Raw genomic sequence first — 23,087 nt, 5'->3', positions numbered from 1 at the left:
TCAAAAAATTAGCGAAGTAGTCTATACGTCTGAATTTAGCGCATGTTTGAGAGTTCAAACAAGACAAAATTGTAAAATGGGTGTGTCCAAAAGTTACAAATGTTCTCGAATAATTGAACTGCACGGTACCTTGGGCTGCTCCAACGTTTCTTTCAACGCTAATTTAGGCTGTTCTAATTCTACATTTGCTTCAGCAGTATCTGAAAAGTATAAAAGGTTATACATAATTGTTAAATAAAACAGGTTCTCCTCTAGCGTGTTAGTGGTACACAGACACTATAGGAGTGGACAATGTGTGCACTAGAGGAGGGGGGGGGGGGCGTTACGGATGACAATTTGAAACATCAGTCTTATCATTACAATTACATACGATCAAGTTTTGCCATGTGAATGGGACTGACCATTTGCTTTTGGTGATACTTCTTCTACTCTTCCAGAGTCTTTCTGAAGACGAGAAATTTCAAATTAGCTGACAGTTACTTAAATGGTGTATAATGTAATGATTGATACGATCTCTGGGTATGGATTAAATATTAGCAGTTTCAAATAAGAAACGTCCAGAGTTATTATCTGTAGCCCCTTTATCTGGAGTTGACCACCCTGATGCAGGCTATTTAGTCGAATATGACATTTTCTTATTTCACAAGACTTAAGTCGGCCACTTGGGGCATGTGCGCAATTTAGTAAATAAGTTGAACTGATTTAGTAACTAAGTAACTATAACTGATTTAGTAATTAAGTGACTATAAATGATTTAGTAACTAAGTGACTATAAATGATTTAGTAACTAAGTGACTATAACTGATTTAGTAACTAAGTGACTATAAATAATTTAGTAACTAAGTGACTATAACTAATTTAGTTACTAAGTGACTATAACTAATTTAGTAACTAAGTGACTATAACTAATTTAGTAATTAAGTGACTATAAATGATTTAGTAACTAAGTGACTATAACTGATTAAGTAACTAAGTGACTATAATTAATTTAGTAACTAAGTGACTATAACTACCTTACAAGACATATTTATAACGTACGAAATGTGGCGGTTTTCCGAAAATTTCGCCATATTTTCGGACCGCCAAAATTTCGGTCGTCGTAATAGAATCCGTCGCATTATCTTTTAGCTTATTTCAATGACTGTGCCTTCACTGCTTTATTTTGTTTCTAAAAAGTAATATCAAGTAAAATAAATAAATAAATTCTGGCATCTTGGGACAAATTATCACCACACCAATGACGAATTGAATGTCAAGCAATACAGTTTAAATTTGCATTAAAATACATGTATGTGCTAACATGAAAGTCTTACAGTCTTAATACAGACTAAGTTTGAACATGATTTTACCGAATTTCAGAAATTTCCTTACTGCTTACTGTCACAAAAAATGATGAAAAATACCCTTATTTTCTGTGACGTCCGAAATTTGACGGTTTTTGTTCAATTTCGCCATATTTTCGGACCGCCAAAATTTCGGTCGTCGCAAATTAGGCCGCCATAAATATGTCTTGTAAGGTAATTTAGTAACTAAGTGACTATAACTAATGTAGTAACTTATTGACTATAACTAATTTAGTAACTAAGTGACTATAACTGATTTAGTAACTAAGTGACTATAACTAATGTAGTAACTTAGTGACTATAACTGATTTAGTAACTAAGTAGCTGTAATCTGACAGTGTTACCTCCGGAGCAGGCTGCACTTTAGGATGCATCCCATGAGCAATGCTCTCCACCAGAAGTATGGCTACAAAACCAACACATTCCAATATCTCTGCTATTGGTAGAGATTTCAGAAACTTGTTGTCGCTGGTGTCCCGCCATATGTTTATCTCTATTGCTACCTGGAAAGGGAAACTATTTTTAGCTCGAATTTTTACGTATGGTGGTATATATGGTGAAATTTATTTTGTTAATGGTTGATTTATATATTACCAAGCTGCCAGTTGTCCAATAGTTGCGATGTACGTATATCATTGATCATGATAAAGGAAATTCAAAACCCTCATTACCCTTACAATTACCTCAGGTATCAAGTGCATGAAGCAGGTTCCGAAGAAAACACCCCCTCCGAAACAACTTGCAATATTCGTATATCTAGCTGCGTTTTTTAGTTTCGCTGCTTTGATTGGAGCTAGCCCAAACAGAAACGGTAATAAGAACATCACAACAATTCCACCACATTTAGCTCCTATTGAATCACGTGATTCCTCTGTGACGTCCGACCGTACCATTGATGATAGGTACCAGTACATCTCAGCCGCTTGGAGTTGGAGACCTTTTATTATATCGTAAAATATGTAAATGTTACAAATCAAGAGCAGGAATAGGGTCAGGTTCATAAACCATTTCATTTTAAACCCACAAGCCGCCAGATCAACAAACAAGCAGATACAAGGCCAACATTTTCGCTATAAAAAGAAAATCGAAATTAGATGCATAATAGGGTACCAATAAGCATCCATTTTACTGCGAGAATTTGTTATCAGCTGATATTTAATATTTTAATTCTCTGGGCTTGAGTGACAACAGATGAAATTTAACAGAGATAAGATAATATGGGAACAATTAGCTCTTGAGCGAGTTTACCAGAAAGTGCTCACTTTTGACCAGTTTAAACTCGGGGTTCGTACTTATTTTACGGTTTGTTCTGATCCATTCATTGCTCATGGTTTTTAAACGGAGAACATTCTTGATGACTTTTTTTACTGATTTAATATAAATTATATTAGATCAGTTATATTATAACCTTCGTTCTACCCAGAGAATTCGTGCCCTTACCGTGTCGGAACACCTAAGTTAATTATCAGATAAAAATCATATACCTAATGGTATAAAATATAGGCCGGAAATGCTGGTCACATCGTTGATCGTATGGATTTAAACACGTAGCGTGTACCCGTTAGGGGCCATTTACTTTGGACGTCCGCCAAAATCGCAGATTTTCAGACCACCCCCCTCTCCCTGTCCGGGTGTGTCCGAATTTTCAAAACCACCCCCTCCTCCGGACGTCCGGATTTCAAGCTACTTTTAAATTTAAGAGTACAAATAAAATCAACTCGAATTCATTGTTAATAAAATTCAAAGAGTTGAAATAAAATTCAAAGAGTTGAAATAAATGGGACAGTTTTGTTAATTATGCCAAAATTTCCGGACGTCCAGATTTTCAGAAACCACCCCCTCCCCCAGTCCAGATTTGTCCGTAATTCCAAAACCACCCCCTCCCTATTTGCCGGACGTCCTAACTCCTAAGTAGATGGCCCCTTGATTAAGACTTAAAATCAAAGCTAATAATGACTCAATATGAAGTACGTACACTGTACAGCTGTAGGAAATATAAACTTATAAACAAAATAGTATAATTTACACAAGGTCAAAAAAACACAAAGTTTAATCAATCAATAGAGAACACAATTCTGGTGACTCGTTGATTAGTTACTTGTTATGGAAAATGCTCTGATGGACGCAAACCAAGATCGACAATCTATAGTGGATAGTAGAATCTCCCAGTTCATACTGGAAAACTTTACAGAATCAGACGACGACCTCATACACAATACTGAACATGGTAACAGTTCTCAGAGACATATCACGTAAAGATAACATGGTAACAATCTACCAAGTCTTGTAAAAGATGGGTTGTACAGCAAGATAAAAGATAACTTGTTAAGAGGAGAAGTATGGATGTTATTGTGGAGAGGTAGCTCCGCATGATAGCACAATTCACTGATGGGACGCAACAAGATCGACAATCTAGAGTGGATAGTAGAAATCTCCCATTTTCATACTGGAAACGTAGAGAATCTTGACGAACTCTGAACACGAATATGAACATGGTAACGTTTCTCAGAGACATATCATTAAAGATTACTTGTACATCTGCCAAGTCTTGGTAAAAGAAGGTTGTACAGCATGATAAAAGAATTACTTGTTAAGTGGAGAAGTACTGATGATATTTTGGGGAAGGTTGCTCTCGTGAAGCAACAATATGCACTGGTGGGACACAACAAATCGACAATCTATAGTGGATATAAATCACCCAGTTCATACTGGAAAACTGTACAGAATCAGACGACTCATACACAATACTGAACATGGTAACAGTTTTCAGTGACATATCATATGAAGATAACATGGTACATCTACCAAGTCTTGTAAAAGATGGTATGTACAACAAGATAAAAATTACTTTTAAGTGGAGAGTAATGATAATATTGTGAAGACGTTACCTAACATGAAGCAACAATATGCACTGATGGGACATCAACAAGAATCGACAATCTATAGAGGAATAGTAAATCTCCCAGTTCATACTGAAAACTGTACATGAATCAAAGACTCATACCACAATACTGAACAAGGTAAACATTTCTCATAGACATATCATGCGAAAGATAACATGGTACATACTACCAAGTCTTGTAAATGATGGTTTTGTACAACAAGATAAAAGAAATTACTTGTTAAGTGGCGAAGTAATGATGGAATTGTGGAAGGTTGCTCCTCAGAAAGCACCAATTTGCAAGGGGACACAACCAGACGACAAATCTATAGTGGATAGTAGAATCTCACCAGTTGAATACTGGAAAACTGTAACAGAATCAGACGACTTCTCCTACACAATACTAGAACATGGTAACAGTTCTCAGTGACATATCATGTAAAGATAACATGGTACAAGCTACCAAGTCTTGTAAAAGATGGTGTGCAGCAAGAAAAAGAAATTATTTGTTAAGTGGGGGGAATAATGATGATATGTTGAGACGTTGCACTACATGAAGTAGTATTGTTTCTCATGGACACCTGATTCCCAAAGACTGTGGGGAAAGACATGCAGGAAAAATTAGTTGTATTTAAGAAGCAGCTCGGATATTTGTCAGAGACATTATTAAATCTATAGTACAAGAAGAAGTAAGTAATCGTGCTAGAAACGATACTCCATCATAAATATCTTAACCACCGTAAAGAGCTCAGAACTGTTAGAAATACTTGTACCTATAAACAATTTTACCCTCACAAGAGATAAGCAAGTTACTACAATATGAAAGAAATACCTGCAAGTGAGGAAGATGTAAAAAAACAAGTTATCAGTGAACTAGTAACAATAAACTTTATGGACAAGTTCTGTGAGTTGTATGAGGATAACACTGAACTACAGTGTCGGAGGGACCTTACCTACATCATCAGGAGAGTAGCGGTACGAGGGAATAATAAAGATAAACGATTACTGGTCAGGAAAGGCATCGTTTAATCTCTTAATTACAGAGTGTAAACACAATTCACGATAAGAGGTTATTGTACAATATCACTGCAACTTTAAGAGTAAGCATATCGTAACAAACACTAACCCGCCTCTACCTGGCTAAAACACGGTGTTATCCTTGTTAATAACCATCACTGATCGAGACCTTGAGCGAGAAGATAATGACATAGTGTGTAACGTGTTGGGGATGTTAACGAACATGACAAGTAGTGTTGATATCAATGACAGATAGCTAGTGTTATCAGTGAACAGGTATAATAAATACCTGTACTACTTACTGCTTATTAAACAATTGTGCAGATAAGGTAAGTGTTTGGAGGAGACCTGTGGTTGTATCAAAATATCTGCTGACAGCATGGTATTTATTACACGAACATTTCTCTACACAACAGTTTACAGACGCTTGTTTTAAGTTGTTAAAATCTGATCTACTATCAGAGGAATGTCGATATAAAATACTTCGGTCTATTGTTTTAAGGCTCACGTGTAACAACCCTCAGTTGGTCACCAAGTAACTAGTAAAACATGTGATTTAAATGAGGGAGTAATACTGTACTGGGTAAGAATGATGAGTTATCTAAGACTGCTGCTGATATTATAAACAAATATTTTAGTTGCGTGGAAAAGAAGCACAAGTGTCGACTAAGTGATGCATTTCGTGTTGGCTCAGGGGGGATTGGGGGGTATTATTGAAATTTTGTGTGCTTATATCGTTGTAATGTATTAGATTATTAAAATAGGTCTGAGATTTAAGATTAACTAGAGAGAAAAGTATACCCGGATATTAGTGGGGGGGGGTTTTCTATTATTCGTTTTTTTAACACACACACTACACACATCGTTATAATGTGAGTATTTTTTGTTGGTTTTAGATAATTTAGTTTGATCGAGGATGAGATGTAGAGGATTAATAGGGACAATATATTAAATTATGGTAACATAGGTCTTGATATCTCTCAGCAATACATACTTTTTATGAGAGCGAAGTGTTATACCAGTTCCACTACACCCGGTCTCCCTGCATTTGAGTTGTTTTGGCTCTACACAGACAAGTCAGATGTTGAGTGAAGAGATCGAAAAGAAGTTTCATTTTTGCCGGCTTGACCGTACAGAGAAGATTTTGGAAAAATGTACCGTGTACTGTAAAAAAATAATCATACTCTACAAAACGTTGTTTTCCAGAGAGGACGAGTCAAAAATCTACTTGACGTATTGTACGACAGTGTAAACGGCCAATCGTCACTTTAACATACAAACTATCTGGTTTTGAAAAGATATGTCGTGCAGCTGTATGGTAAATGTAGTACCCTCACGGATACAGACGAAATCTTGGTTTTCATTCATAGCAAATTTACTGCTGAAATTACCTCGCCTCATGATGCGCCTAATTCGACACCTTATCAGCGTAATCAACAAGACTTGGATATTGCTGCTGGATTGGACTACACATGATATACACTGATAATTCACTTATCAGCTTATCACAAGAGATGATGCATATGAATGCGAATCCCCTCAGAGGAAGTGTGTAACATGGGACTACATATTGGAAGAGGGTGGTGGTCAGACTCAACATTAGTCACTTTAGGACGATTTGTGCTGAAAACTGTGCTTATCGTGGAGTGAAAGGCTCATTGTCAATCTAAGACATCCCATAGATTTTGCTGTCCCTGATAGTGAACCACACAGAATCACCTGAGAGCACCACTGTACTTTTCATCATCTACACGTTTCATCTCGTTGAAGTATCCATGGTGACAGTGTTAGCAAGTATCGTCGTGCTAGAAGCTATTGAGATTGGATAAAGTACCTTGGCTATGTATCAGTAGCACTTAATCTATATATTGCTCTGCTGCTCCTTATTTTACTTCACAGTACAAAACCCAGACAAGAAAGGAAAGCCTCAATCGGCGAACGTTAACACTCGATTTAAACACATGGGACACACTATACACGTTAGTAGAATGAACAATACAGTCAAGTCCACTCCTAAAAAGGAGATGAAGATAAACGGAAAAAAAGATTCTTCTCTCAACGGACTTTAACTACTGACTTCAAGTCATGAAACCTTGTCTTTACTGTATACTAGGAATACATGAGAAGAGCGAGTCAGGGGAACTAAACAAGTGTTCATTGAAAGGTTTCATGAGGAGAATTAAAGACTGTTTTACCCACCAATATAAAAGACAGCTGAAAACTTGAGAGGCTAAGGACAGTGATATATTGATCACTCCCGTTTCTGATCGTAGTGAAATAGAATGGTCTGATGAAAAAAAGTATACAAACTACCACAAGTGCACAGTCATCAGTTGCTACTTCCCTGATATTGGATTTTCATTTAGAGGACAACTCTGACCTTATCAATACTGCAAAGCACTTGTGAGTTGTTCGCATTATTAACGCTATCACTGATGATGAAACTGAGTCCTGGTGTTGTAGCTATTGTAGTAAGGTGGAAAAGAAAATAAAAACTTTGTAACGAACCTATTAAGGAAACTGATGAAATTTCCTCACACACAAGTTTGAAGAATTTGTAGACTCTGTGAAAATTATTACTTTCTACAAAGAAGTTGCATGGAAGGAAAAATTTCTGATTTGGTGCAGAACAGCTCCCACTAAGATTCTCAAATACCATCGTTTTAAATGGAGAACTATTGAGTGTAAAGAAGAAATCAGAAAATGGATTGAATCTCAGGAGAAGAAAGATACGGTGAGTAAACACGCAACATTCCACTTTCACGGTAAACATATTGCAAGTTCAGAAGGAGGGCCACCTGGAAAGATATCATAATAACAACGAGGGAACCCTGAAAGCAACAACAACACAGGAGATCCCATAACACAGATGATTGTTGCCAAACACACCATCATTCTACATTTCATGGGGACAACTACAAACAACATTGTGGGTTCACTAGAAGATGGAGGGACTTGAAAACTGTTGTCGTATAAACTCGGGTAATCACCTGTTCAAGTGAACCGAAAATATTTGATTTACTGTTTATATATATTTTGTTGTTATAATTGCTATTTTGTATGGAAGAGGCATTTATACAACAATTATCCCTCATTCGTTACCAGGTGACGTATTTGTAAACGCTTCCAGTAAAAAATGTCAAGGATATCAATTACAACTTGGTTTATCTGTAAACAGTAACTGGAACATTGTTACACTTTAAGATAAACTTTTTTTAAAATATCATTGAAATAATGTGGTAGCCTTAATTAAGTAGTTCCGTAAAACCAAAAGGCTTCTGAAACTGATGTTCCTCCTGTCAACTCTTTTCCCTTTGTTATCATGTAAACTTTTTTTTTTTTTTTTACTTTACTAAGGAGTTTTAGTGCAATATTGCCAGTTTACTGGTTCTAAAATTTACATGTTTATGTGAATATTATTGTTAGATATATTATCACACACAACCTGCAACTCACAACCACCGTAAGACTGCATCGAAAATTCAGATAGATATGATGGCGCTAATGCGAAAGGAGGCTAGCGTGGGTGGTAGGGTCGCGGTAATACAAAAGCGTAAAATTGCAATTAACTTCACAAGAATTGGTAATCGTACACGTAAAACATAAAAACAGGATATCATATGGAGACAGGAACAAGGTTAACGTGAAATACCTTATCGGACATTATTTGAACTAATTTTAATTGGAGGCTCGAGGCCCTAACTTTAATTTTGATGTCCGTTCAAATAAAGACCGATCAGAATAGTTAAATTAAATACTGATTATGAATGCCTTCAAGCGTTCATTTTAAAGTGCTTCAAAATTATTGTCCGCCGTTCAATACCTGTCAAATAACGCTCGAGTAAGCGTATGTGATGGAATAGCTTATATAGTCAGCTATTTGCTTGGATCACACACTCACTATACTCACATCCTACCACACTAATGCCGTGACGAAGATCAGAAAGCTGGTCTTATTTCTAGTGGGCGTAACATCACCAATCCACGTGAAAATTAGGGACGATAGTTCGATCGTGATATGAAATAGGTAGGAGTTGTGCAAAATGAAAATATATGAAAATAAACTGTTTGCACATTATTATCTTGAATAAAAAAAAGGAGTGTGTAACAGTGGGGTAATCGGTGACCTAACCCAAATAACGTTCAACACACGCGCCAAACTCACTACAGAAGAGAGTGCCACACACACTAAACGTTACGAAGCGTGTATTTTATGAAAAATATAAACCAGTTCAGATTAGATGGATAATTTTGGACTAGATTGTAAATGCAGCTGGACCGATCGTAAATTTGATGTGGAATTTTGCAAGTATTAGTTTTGGTAATAAAAATGATAAGATTTTTAATTATGCAATATCAATTTGCTATGTAGCGATCACTAAGAGAGCGACGAAAGTTCAAAAAGCGAGAGAATCTGAGAGAGAGAGTGATGTGCGAGTGCAGTGAAGAGTGAGAGCGAGTGAGAGAGAGCGCGATTACAAAACATCACTACAGAGAGATGAATTTTTATGAATTTTATACCGTAAAAAAAAACTAAAACAAGAATGACTTACCATATTTCAAACATGATGTGGCTGTTATCAAGGTGCAGTAATTTCTCCGGAGAGAAATTTGTCAAAATTCAGCAAAAGTACAGTACGGATTAGTTCAATTACGTCGAAAAAACAATTTCCTTCAAAACCCACCACTCATCTCATAACATTTTCAAGATATCCACTGATTTAAAAGTTTAAAGATAAAGCTTCACTGGATAGATTTAATCACATATTGATATATTCTGCTAACTCATCAGATAAATTTATATAACTAAACACTTACATTAACCAAACTTCTAGGTTAATAAGTTTAAATCTGTCCAGTTAATGGTATTGTTATTAGTGCATATTTGGAGATTTGTATTTTATTCAACAGAAACTGCTTTTTGATGAACAAAACTGTGTGGGTCACAGACGAATAAGAGTACAAACCTGCAAGCCAAATAACAACAACGTTTTTACAGATTGAACATTTTAAAATTATATGAACGACACTAAAATATCATTCTATGGTTGAGGTCTACAACAAATATTCGGGGTCCTTATATTTCCCTCATCAGTTTCACTGGTGACACGCAGCTTAGTATCATACTGCATAGCTTCTGATCACAAAGAAATCAGCCAGAATAACCGTACCAGTCAATCGGTTATCCTTTTATTTCATCACCGTTCTTATGTTACTAATTACATACAATTAGAAACAGAGTTTAGGGCTAGTTTCTTCTTCGTAGATGAGAGCATTGGAGCCCCTGAGGACTGGTTTTTATACAGTCGTGAGGGTTTCAGCAGCTCTGAACCATCTCAATACCTATGATAAAATCACCTTGACTGGTAACCCATAAATACGCCAGATTGTGACAAATGAATCTGCCTAAAATTAATCGAACAGGTCTTTAAAAAAAAGAAATGATTTGAACTTGTAACAGTCCTTGTCTCCAGTACTAGTAGAAACTATATACGGAGGGGTTTGTTATCTATCACTACTTTAGATAATACACATGGATCATTCAAATAGCGGTTTATAATGAACGATTCAAATAGTTAGAAAAGATTATTGATTGTTGTAGAAAGGTGGTGGTATACAGCTATAAGACTCATATAGTCGTAATTACCACTGTCACTTATAGAGTTCATATGAACCCCAAATCACAGCAGATATTGATAGTTCATGCCGGTTTAAAAGGTACAATACAACACAACAGTGATAGTAGATATCGGAACAAAGCATTAACAAATACAAAACGAAATTTTATATTGGGTAGTGGATAAAATTGGAAAACAGAAATCAGCTCCTAATGGAACTTTTTGTGTCTTCAATACTCTTTCAAAAACCAAAATTCCTGTATTATTCGACCTGTTCCTAAATTACCTTGAGCTAATTTTCCTCGCAACTGTTCGGTTAATATAAAAGTGGGTGGTCTTTTGCAATATATTCAGATCATTTAATAAATTGTGTTACATCCAACAAACCGAACCTCAAGCAAAAATATTCGAATTATTTTGTCTAAATTTGAATACACTCATAAAAAGGTTCTGCTACTTAAATACATAGGACACCTAGGACCCACTTTTGATAATCGATGTTATAGTATTTACTTGATCTTTTATAATTACTGTGTTGTATATGATACACTAGAAAAGAGTCCTGTTAATAACGGTATTTTACAGTTTGACTTAGATATGCAACTTTTTGCCCGTACACATACATGGTCACTGAATAATATAATAATGTATCACGTATTATTAAACCTGCTGTACTATTCATTAATTTGTTTTTATTTAATTGACATTTTATACCTTTTGTAACTGACTTAAATGTTCAATAACAATATTGCTATGACGTTTTGTAATTGTTTGGCACAAGTAGAGAGTTCATTGTGATCAGCTTTTTTTACAAAAAGACATCGTGTGGACAGTCCTACGAACGCTTGATATAACATGGGGTTAACACAACCAAAATTGCTATTAGCAAAACTTTCAGATATTGTATACCTGTTGGTTCCATTAACAATCATACATTATGAATTTTTATGACAGTTTTTGATGCGTCTATAACTCTTCGTTAAAACCAGATTTTTTTCCAAATTTGAAATGATAGTTAGCATACATAGAATACAACTATTACGTAAATACAACTGCTGTGAATTTTTCGGCTATATTTTGGACGGTTTATTAAATCTTCATTATATAGTATCATAAAATAAAAATCTCGAAAAGCACTTACACTTTGTAGCACTTTTAACGCTACAATTTTTTGCCTCTTTGCTTCAATGTATGATGTAAAAAAGTGTAAGTATTCCGCAAGGAAACCCAATGATTTAAATTCCTCGACGATTAAGAGCTAATACTTTTAAAAGCAACACTTTTTTAATGTGTTATATCTCATTCTACTTTGCTATCTTGGGTAAGTCCGTGACAGTACCATTACCAGTGACATATCTGTAAAATCCTACCTGAACCTGCCTTTAAACCTTTTAGATCTACCACAGATCGTATAAGCTTTCCCGGAAAAGGGTATTTGGTTTTTAACAAACGTTGAAGTCGTCGGCTGTCCCTACAAATGGATTCAAACAAGGACTTGGAATATTGAGTCGACCTCACCATCGAGAGAGCAACTCTTAGCTGCTTTCCCTCGTAGAATTTTGCCAGCTTAACTTTAGTCATAACCATTTTTCTCGAAAATACTTCATGCGAACTTGTGACAACTATTGTATAAAATACCACAACGAGGTGGAATGCGTAACGTCTGGGTCTTTTTCCTCTAGATGATGACAATAACCTCATGATCTGAATGGCCACTGGATTCCACGCCCTAAGAACAAAATCACCAAGAACTGCTAATCCTATCAAAGCACGGAGCCCCAACAACTTGCCCTCTTCAATTCCAGAGTTACTCCCCAGTGTTTTGCACATGACAATTCTACCAATTTGGAGGTAAAAATAAGCGTTTTCCAAAATATTTATTTTAAATACGCACGAATTATTCTATAAAACGTTTCCTGCTTTTGGCAAGAAAATTAAATTCCGTAATTACTTCAGTAAGGAGTCGTAATGCACATATAATGTAATCATGGACAATGTTTAACCCCTCCCCCCTCCGTAATCATTTTTACACATAGCTATTGTGTCGAAATTACACTAGCGTAATCATTTGGAAACCCCTCTCCCACCTCAGCTGATTACGTAATAATATGTGAACAACCATAGTCTTAATTAAAGCTGCTCCAATAATTTAATTTAGTTTGTTCGAACGATTGAATACGTGGCCAAGAGGACTGATGTAGTGGCCCTTCGCGGCGTGAATTTTGGTATCCACATAGGCCTATATCTAACTCAATTTAAGATAGTGCTGATATCGACCACTTCGTTTCCCCTTGAAAATACCAGCAAAATGGTCACCAAAATTCATGTGTATATTTAATGATTCAGCCAGATTCTATAACCCAAGCCAGGTAAACATCCATTAAACTATATAAAAAAAATAATATAAAGAATAAGGAAAAGGAACGGGAATGAAGCCAATACCAGAAGTGAAACCCCACATGTGATACCTGGAGGTCTGCTGTTTGGTGAGATGCATTTGCTCTAACATTAGCATATTACTTGCTACAAACGGAGTGAAACTATTGCCTCAGAAAGGTAAGTTTTATAGAATATAAATGCATTATTTTAAGTTGAAAAACAGGTTAGTGGTTTTTAATCGCGCGTTTTTTCAGGAAGTAGTTTAAACGTGCTATGAGATACGAATTAAAAAGTGTTCGCAGCAAGTACAAGAGATCACAACTGAATAACCTTCCAACGTGCAGTTTGTGAATGGCCGACAGTAGAAAAAGGTAGGGATTCCTTTTGTCCTGGCAGAACGACCCCTTGAAATAGAAAAGGTACCCATGGGAGGGCCTATCTAATGCAATATGGAAAATCAACATCAAAGACACAACACGAAGGTCACTCTAACTTTCATGTATCAGATACAGAGCTTCAGGTTCACCATCGCCCGCACATTCCAGATCCAAATATATGGGCTTCCACCGAGGCCAAAAAACCATATTGGGGCCCAAACGTGTCTAAACAACAGGATTAAAAATCAGCAAGGTAACAGGAGGTGTGACTGTTGAGTTTAATTGAAGGTGATCATCATAAGAGATGACCTCCGCCCCCGCGGGAGACCCAGCGAGTGTAACCAAATGCAACGCTTTTTCTGGAGAGATGTGGCGGATCATAAAGTTTTGCAATAGATGACACAGCCATGAATCTCTCAGACAATATGGATTAAACTTTACATATCTTAATATATGGTTTCTGAAATAAGGCTAAGATACTTTTCTGAATTTTCGAAAAGATCAATTAGTTTTAAAATAAAAAATCGCCCGTTATTCTATAAAATTTTTAAATAATAAGTTTTTAACGTTTTAATAACTTTCAGTTTTGGGAATGGACGGACATTAGTAAAAAGGTAGAGATATTCCGTTCCGTCCAGGCAGAACGACCCCTTGAAATAGAAAATCAGAGGCACATATTAGGTTGCGAAGGGTTGCGGGATCGCACAATTACCGTTTTCCCCCGCACATTTCCGCATAATTATTGTTTTCCGCACACTTCCGCTCATTTTGTAATTTCTGCATATTTCCGCCTAATCTAGCATTTTTCCGCGTAATTTCGCATAAATCTTGAAAATTTTCGCGTTAAGATTTTCGAGTGAAAAAACCAAAAAATTAAAGTCGGGCCCTTTTAGGACCGTGCCTCAGGACCCTTTTAGGACCGAGACTCAGGGCCCTTACGGAACCGTGACCCAGGCCCTTTTGAAACTCATACTAGGCCACGTACCCAGTTACCGACGTGGACCCAGGCCCTTTCGTGAACCGTGACCAGGCCTTTCGGGACCGGACCCTGACCCAGGCCCTTTCGGGACCCTGACCCAGGCCCTTTTGGAACTCATACCTAGGCCACGTGAACCAGTTACCACGTGACCCAGGCCCTTTCGGGACCCTGACTCAAGCCCTTTCGGGACCGTTACCCAGGCCCTTTCGGGACCGTGACCCAGGCCCTTTCGGGACCCTGACCCAGGCCCTTTCGGGACCGTGACCCAGGCCCTTTTGGAACTCATGCCTAGGCCACGTGACCCGGTTACTATACGTGACCCAGGCCCTTTCGGGACCATGACCCAGGCCCTTTCGGGACCGTGACCCAGGCCCTTTCGGGACCGTGACCCAGGCCGTTATGGAACCCTCGTCGTTACCGTACTTCGATCATACCTGCAGCCCTTTTTATCGGGTAATGAGCTCTATTCGTTGTAGCGTTGGCTTTATAGTGGGCTTAATGGATCTTGGATCAAATGGTTTACAAGTACTGACGATCAATGCCAACAAGCGTGTCACATATTTGCGATCACGCATGGGATCTGATCGACTCTATCAAGAGGCGTCTTCAAATAACTGTCTCCTGATCTCCACCAGATCAAGTCACTGTTCTCAGATAACTGAATCTCAATATAGGTTCAATCATGGTCTTAGTAAAGAACTACACCCTCAGTAACACATAAACAGACCTACATTTGATAAGAGCGGCGGTTATACGTTTAGAATTTCCAAAGTCCTTCAGAAAATGCAAAAGAAAACCGCACAATTCCCGCACAAATTTCGAAAAAATCGTCGCACATTTGCCGCATAATTGGTAAAAATTTACCGCACCTTACCGCACATTTTACCTTTATAGTCGAGTGCGGTACCGCATAATTTCGATTTTTTTACCGCACCTAATATGTGCCTCTGATTGCGCCTGGACATTTTGGTACCAAAAATGGGCGTGGCCAAATGGGCAATTTTCCCGATCTGAATTTTAGGGCTCCGAAGTTTTTTCGGTTCTAAAGACCTTTGAGAACCCCTTAAACAAATTTCAGCCCTCTACTATGAAATGCAGGTTTTGGTCTGATTTTAACCGTAACTGACCGGACTAATAATATAAGTAATCTAATGAGGCAAGGTTTGCAGAATACTGCACTCTTGTTGGCTAGTGAAAGGTCCACGGCTTCTTCGCATTGGATGATGAACATATTTGTCACACTACTTAATTTGTGCCTGCCTCATGGGGTAACAGTGTCTGGTAATGTCGTTTTCTAGCGTGTTCCTTTCTTGATGCGAACTGCGATCGGCACGATTATCCAGGTAGGAATTTATTAGTTAAAACGAATTGGGAATCTTATTTACTGAAGTTCCTGTTGTCTATTGGCTAGCACTATTATAACTGTATAAGGTTTAGTCCCTACATATACTGGCTTTCTGCCAGCACTTTGGATCTCGATTATGACCGATAAGGTATATAAAGATAGTTAGATATTCCATGGATGCTAAGATCATAGAGTTAAGCAACACAAGTAACGGGTAACCTTTGCGTACCAAATGTAATCTGATACACTGCAACTCGTGTTCCTATAGTAATTTAATGAGGCCAGGTTTGCAGAATACTGCACTCTTATTGGCTAGTGAAAGGTCCACGGCTTCTTCGCATTGGATGATGAACATGTTTGTCACACTAATCCAATTTGTGCCTGCCTCATGGGGTAACATTCGTCCTGGTGTCTGGTAATGTCGCTTTCTAGCGTGTTCCTTATCCTGTAAGTGTATCGCTGGGTTTATCTTTATTATTGTTCGCGTTGTTGCCATGAGTACTATATTGTACATTCAGGGGTACCATATTATACATTCAGGGGTACTCTATACATTCAGTAGACAATACATTTTATAATTAAATTGAAATATGCTATTAATGGTATTTTTACGGCAACAGTATCATTTTGTTCGTCCTGCTGTAACGCACACTTTGAATTTTTGTGTTCGTTTTTGTTGAAACGATTTGGGAATCTTGATTCTTGCTTACTGAAGTTCCTGGTGTCTATTGGCTAGCACTATAACTGTATAAGTTTTAGTCCCAGCTACAGATACTGGCTTTCTGCCAGCACTTTGGATTTCTTTTATGGCGATGTTTCATCATAAGATAGATAAAATAATCCTCATCCGTGAAGTGTAATAAACTAAGTATTGTATTAACCTTACGATTTTTTAATCGCTACACTTTTCTCCGTATATTTCGCAAAAAGGACACACGATTCGCAAAATTTTACGGACACGAAAAAAAATCGGTAATTTTAATTGTGGTATCTCATCAAGATAAGCCTTCATTTCATCCTGGAACTCTGGAAGCTTGTATCTTTACCTTGTCACCTCTGATCTCGTATGATCCATCACCATGTTCATTTGACCGAGAAGAGAAGCCCCTTTGCTGTACGCTATAGCATTAAAAATATGTTAAGAACAGGTCGTTAACATAATTAAATCCGTGCTGTCCTCCGTCCCTAAACTCTGAACGTAGGTTGCAAACCCCTCATTCAGCCAGATTTGGTTCCACCGTCACGTACTGTAGTTCGAGAGAACTTCGACTGGATGAATTGAGACAATTGATCACTATACGAGTTGGTGTCTAACTGACCTCAGACTCAATTGTTAGTTAGCACAATGTTAGAGTTAGACTATCACTAAGTGGACAAATAAAAGGCTATCGTGGTGTCCCAGGTAACTCCTACTCCGCTTTATTTATAGATCTATATTGTATAGTATATAAATATTGACTACATACCACACATTAAATAATACCACACTAGATAAAATCACAAACAATCTATTTTCCTGTTTGTTTGACCGGAACCGAGTGGCAAACGGAAAAATTAAAATTGTACTGAAAGGTTCTGAAATTTCCAACCGCTGGTTGCTATATGGTAGAAAATGCTTTTTTAAATTACCTAAACGTTTTGAAATTTCTGATTTCGTGCACCTGCCATTGACCCCTGTGGTGCTACGATAAGGACACGGCAATAGCTGTTGGATCACAAGCAGAAACTATTTATCGAACTAGAGTACGCTACCTGGACTCTAGTTCGACACGTACCAAAGTTCGACAGGGTTGTCGAATTAAACTGCGAATCTTGTCAGATATTTGTCACAAACGTCGTCGGACCCATATAATAGTTATTGATTTGTGTTTTGCTTGTTATCGAACAATGGACCGCTTTCTAAAACTTACTGGGCGGTGAGAGCACCTTCGATCTAGGCGAGATACTGGCCGGGGCGTGGTTTGATTATTTCTAAGAAAAAAGAATTCCGATCATTTCTTAGTTCTTTTATTTCCGTATTTTGTATATTCTTTGTCAGTGCAGTTTTTTCTGCTCATTTTGGGTTAAATTGACTACCAGTTGAAGGTCCAGGGTCAAGAGTGGGGTAAAATTTAATTTTTTATGTGGAAACGGTGTGCTAGATGGTATGGTCATTGAACTTCCTATGAGGTCATTTGAGTTGGCCGACACAAACCCCTGTTTTGGTGTATGCCCCCTTAAATTGTGGTTAAACGCTGTTAAAATTTTTAATGAAAATTAGGCATTGCCCGGAAAATTGGTTTAGATAAGGAGCAAATTATTATATAACATTGTTCATCATCATGAACTAATTTGTGCTGCACTATGTATAATCAAAAGTAAAGACTTTTGTAAAATTCACGCACACACTCCATTTTACCGATTTATAAAAATTTCGCATGAAAAGATGAAACGAACTTATAAATCACGATTCTAAATTCCGCGTGCAATAGCATTACACATACGCGCTGACCTTCACAGACCCACAATTTTAGGCAGGATCAATATTTTGAGGTAAACTTAAAGATTTGTGATCAGTATCACATCATCATGGGACATGAGCCGATCAAATTGCATAGTTAACGAATATATGACATCTATCTTACTCTTAGCACTGCAAATACATTATATATCTAGAAAATATATTTAGGGTATATTTTTTACTCGGTTTTTCTGATTTTTTTCCCAAGAGTTGGCATTTTGGGCCTTCATGACCTGACCACCACTCTATTGTGAACAAGTTTCCGAACCACCTATTATGTGCTAACTCATGACTCACCACCAAATTCACTTGTCCCTTCGACTTAGGTTTTTCTGGGTTGAACAAAAGGTATTCGATCCCGATAGATAATAAGTCCCCAGTTCTCCACAAAGTCCGATATCCCCACGTGATCACATTTGCTCAGCGGATAAGGCTGATTGAAATAAGTTTCAAAATATTTCAGAATCTTTCCCCTGTTTCCAAAGCGTATGTGGCATAACTACTGTCAATCGGGAAGGTCCACAGACCTTCAGCAAAATATTTTTTTTTCACCAAGGTTACTTTTAGAAGTTTTTTCTTCAAAGTCATATAATAGTTAGCATAGTTAGCAACGTAATATGTTGTAATATTGATATGTAATAATAATATGCAATAAAATTCCTTAAAATCTAGTATTTTAATCTAGTATTTTATTTGTATTCCTTCACAAAATCTACTTTCTTCTAGAATTCACAATTTGCTGTTGTTATGTTGAAAATCATATTTTACATTTTATTTTATTTAATTCCAGTCATAATATGATACAGTAGCTGCATCAACCTAATTTGAAGTTTCTTGTTCAAAAATTGGAAAGGGCAGCTCTCCGGCTTAATTCATTTCTCGTTCACATTTCTCCGCATAAAATCCTTGCTATGCCATTTTACCAGTTTATTCTCCTCATCCTGCTGATTACACTACTTGACTCCGCACACGTTTTGGTGATAACAGGACTCCGTGGTTCACACCTGCATATCACCACTGAAGTTCAAGTAGCTAGTAAATTAGCGGACTTTGGGCCCATGAAGATCCTAGAGTTGACTTTAGTGACAGAAACTTTTAGTTTGCAACTTATACTGATGATCGAGACCCCCAATTCTTTAAAAGATGGGAGAAAGCTATAGACAGAACTTTGACATTGCCCTCCGAGGACATGATGGTGGGTCTTGTTGGACAAATATAGGATGTCCTCATAGAGTATCGTACATAGAGTAATGAGTATCGTAGGCACGCAATATCGTATTTCACTGGAAACAAGTTTTCGGAACTTCTCCACGAAGGCATGTTTGAGCTTATCGTACTGGAACAGTTTGCGATGTTGGGATCTGCTCCTAAACTAGTCCACCTGGATATACCGATCCTGGGATCTGCTCCTAAATTAGTCCGCCTGGATATACCGATCCTGGGATCTGCTCCTAAACTAGTCCACCTGGATATACCGATCCTGGGATCTGCTCCTAAACTAGTCCACCTGGATATACCGATCCTGGGATCTGCTCCTAAATTAGTCCGCCTGGATATACCGATCCTGGGATCTGCTCCTAAACTAGTCCACCTGGATATACCGATCCTGGGATCTGCTCCTAAATTAGTCCGCCTGGATATACCGATCCTGGGATCTGCTCCTAAACTAGTCCACCTGGATATACCGATCCTGGGATCTGCTCCTAAACTAGTCCACCTGGATATACCAATCCTGGGATCTGCTCCTAAACTAATCCATCTGGATATATACCGATCCTGGGATCTTCTCCTAAACTAGTCCACCTGGATATACCGATCCTGGGATCTTCTCCTAAACTAGTCCACCTGGATATACTTACAGTCATTTTAACACATTTCACCGGTTCATTTTACCAAAAGTTGTTCAAATAATTAGAGACCCTATCTTATTAGTTGCTCTATAGGGTCAGGAACAACCAAAAAAATTTTTTTGACTCTAGTGTTTCGGATAATGTCGTCATGGGCCACGCCCATTTTTATAGCGTTTTTTATACAGGTAAAATAGGGAAAATCGCATTTTTAAACATGATAGCGTCATTTCTGTGCTTTGAGAATTTCTACATACATGCTACATGAAGAGGTCTCCTCCTAGTCGTTGGAGTGGCCTGCATCACACACATCTCTTCTACGGCGTAACATGTTCCTCCATTCCACTCGCTTTAGAGCCAACTGTTTTACTGCATCTCTGCTGATGTTATCGACACCTGTAAATTCAGCCGCATCCTCGAGTACACAGGCCATCCAGCCTTTGCGGGGTCGTCCTCTCAGTCTCTTTCCATAGTTTGGTTTCCAATCCAGTAAGAAATTGGGAAACCGTGTCTCTGGCATTCTGACAACATGTCCGTACCACCTTAGTCTAGCCGCACCGATGAAAGTTTCGATAGACTTAATTCCAGCACGCCTGAGAACTTCTTCATTGGAGACATGGAAGAACCACTTTATCTTCAAGATTCTTCTCAGGGAGGTCAGATGGAAGACCTCAAACCGTTTCATTTGCTTCTTTGTTGTGTTCCATACTTCAGCTCCATATAACAGAATAGTTATAACAGCAGCCTTGTAGATACGGATCTTGGTGGGCGTTCTTATAGTTCGACTGTTCCATATCTTCCAAAGCTGATGGAACGCACCATTAGCACGCTGGATCCTGATGTCAAGATATCGGTCAATGGTACCATCCCCACTGATGTTGGCACCAAGATAAACAAAGTTGCTGACCTGTTCAACAGGTTCTCCCTCCACTGTTAGCTTTATACTGTCTCTTTCGGTGTAAGGTCGCTGGGACGCACACTTGCTGATCGCCATGCATTGTGTCTTTTTAGCGTTGATCTTTAACCCACCATAAGAGGTGTAATAAGCTATAAGATCAGTGGACTCTTGCAGCCCTTCTTCAGTATTGTCCATCACTGCCAGATCATCAGCGTAGTCACTATCCATGATAACTTTTTCATCTGCACCCTTTAGTTCCTTTTGCAGTACAGCACCATGACTGATTGCCTTGTGAACCTCGGCCAAAAAGATTCCAAAGTTCAGACAAAAATTAAATACAGGAGGGCCCTGGATATCACCCTGTCCAGTGCCCGAATTAACAGAGAACCAATAAGACATTTCACCATTAACCCTGACAGCACTCATGGTTCCGTTGAAGAATGCCTGAAAGATTCTAACATATTTCTCAGGAAGTCCATAGTGTCTCATGCTTGACCAAATAAACTCTCTTCTGATGGAATCAAACGCTGCCTTAAAATCAATGAAATTAACATAAAGTGGAATGTTAAACTCAATGCAGTTGTGAATAATGGTGCGGATGGAATAAATCTGATCAATACATGAGCGGTTCCGTCTGAACCCACACTGATTTTTCCTAAGAAGACACTCCATTCCAATATCCAGCCTCTTAAGAAGAACCATTTGAAGAACCTTAGAAGACGTCGCCCTAAGAGTTATACCCCTATTATTGCAGCAGTATGAGCCATGAGGTGTCTCCCTTCTTTCCGATAACCACTATAACACCTTTAAGCCAATCCTCGGGGATCACCTCTTCCTCCCATACCTTTTTAAACAATAGCTCTAGTTGGGGGTGGCAGACAACTGAACCCAATTGATAATATAGGATAGATCATGACCACTGTAATTTAGAGCATTGGAGCCCTGTGCTTACCCTGGTAAAATATTAATACATACATGCTACATGAAGATTGAATAGGTCTCCTCCTGGAGTGGCCTGTATCACACACATCTCTTCTACGGTGTCAACTCGTTTTAGAGTTCTACGGTGTCCACTCGTTTTAGAGTTAACTGTTTTACTGCGTCTCTGCTGATGTTATCGACACCTGTCAGCCGCATCCTCGAGAACACAGGCCATCCAGCCTTTACGGAGTCGTCCTCTCAGTCTCTTCCCATAGTTTGGTTTCTAATCCAGTAAAAAATTGGGAAACTGACAACGTGTCCGTCTAGCTTTGAAAGTTAGCCTTGTAGATACGGATCTTGATGGGCGTTCTTATAGTTCTACTGTTTCATGTCTTCCAAAACTGATGGAACGCACCATTAGCACGCTGGATACTTGGCTCAGGTTACTTGACTCAGATCTCGTGACTCCTGATGCTTTGGGAGGGCCTGCCATGGTTCAGATCTCGAGCCCTGGGTCGGATCTCGATGCTTGAGGAGCAGTAGATCGTATCTTTTTCGGCACGCTTCGTCAAATGTATTGTCCCTGGAAATGTGTGGAAAATATTTCAAAATATGATAGGACTAACTGTGCAGTCCCAGCTCGGAACAGGAGGAAATTGAGTCGGAAAACTTTTCTACCAGCATCAGAACTACCAAGGTCAATAATAATGTTTTTAATAAAGTTCATCCCAAAAGGCTTCCAGAAAGCAAATCACGTGACCAAACACCCACGTGGCACAGTCATATCCCGCTTTGAGAATATGGGAACCTGAAATAACTAATCGAATTACACCCAGTTGTCGGTCAGGGTCTCAAAAACGTGATAAATCCATGATCTCATTAAATAGCCTTTAATGCAGTTAGCAGAAAATCCATCACCCGAGTGTATATTAACTTTTAATCACTGACGATGAAGGGCGGAACTTAACCTAGGTCATGTGCC

The 23,087-nt window shown here is 38.2% G+C and overlaps 1 protein-coding gene across 1 annotated transcript in view; it reads right to left on the bottom strand.

The window, feature by feature from the left end:
* Window positions 1-23,087, bottom strand: part of LOC134815055 (zinc transporter ZIP1-like) — an 83,931-nt gene that overhangs the window by 2,702 nt on the left and 58,142 nt on the right. The window contains exons 2-5 of the mRNA XM_063823514.1: window positions 2,027-2,265; window positions 1,688-1,846; window positions 402-444; window positions 130-200 (exon numbers count right to left, since the gene is read on the bottom strand). Coding sequence (XP_063679584.1) covers window positions 130-200; window positions 402-444; window positions 1,688-1,846; window positions 2,027-2,257 — 504 coding nt within the window. The 5' untranslated portion in view covers window positions 2,258-2,265. The remainder of the gene's footprint in view (window positions 1-129; window positions 201-401; window positions 445-1,687; window positions 1,847-2,026; window positions 2,266-23,087) is intronic.

Source organism: Bolinopsis microptera, chromosome 5 (assembly GCF_026151205.1).
Source record: "Bolinopsis microptera isolate Bmic1 chromosome 5, MBARI_Bmic_1.0, whole genome shotgun sequence".
Classification (NCBI taxonomy): Eukaryota; Metazoa; Ctenophora; class Tentaculata; order Lobata; family Bolinopsidae; genus Bolinopsis; species Bolinopsis microptera.
The sequence above is the reverse complement of the archived record's forward strand: the minus strand, read 5'-3'. Positions and strand labels throughout refer to the sequence as shown.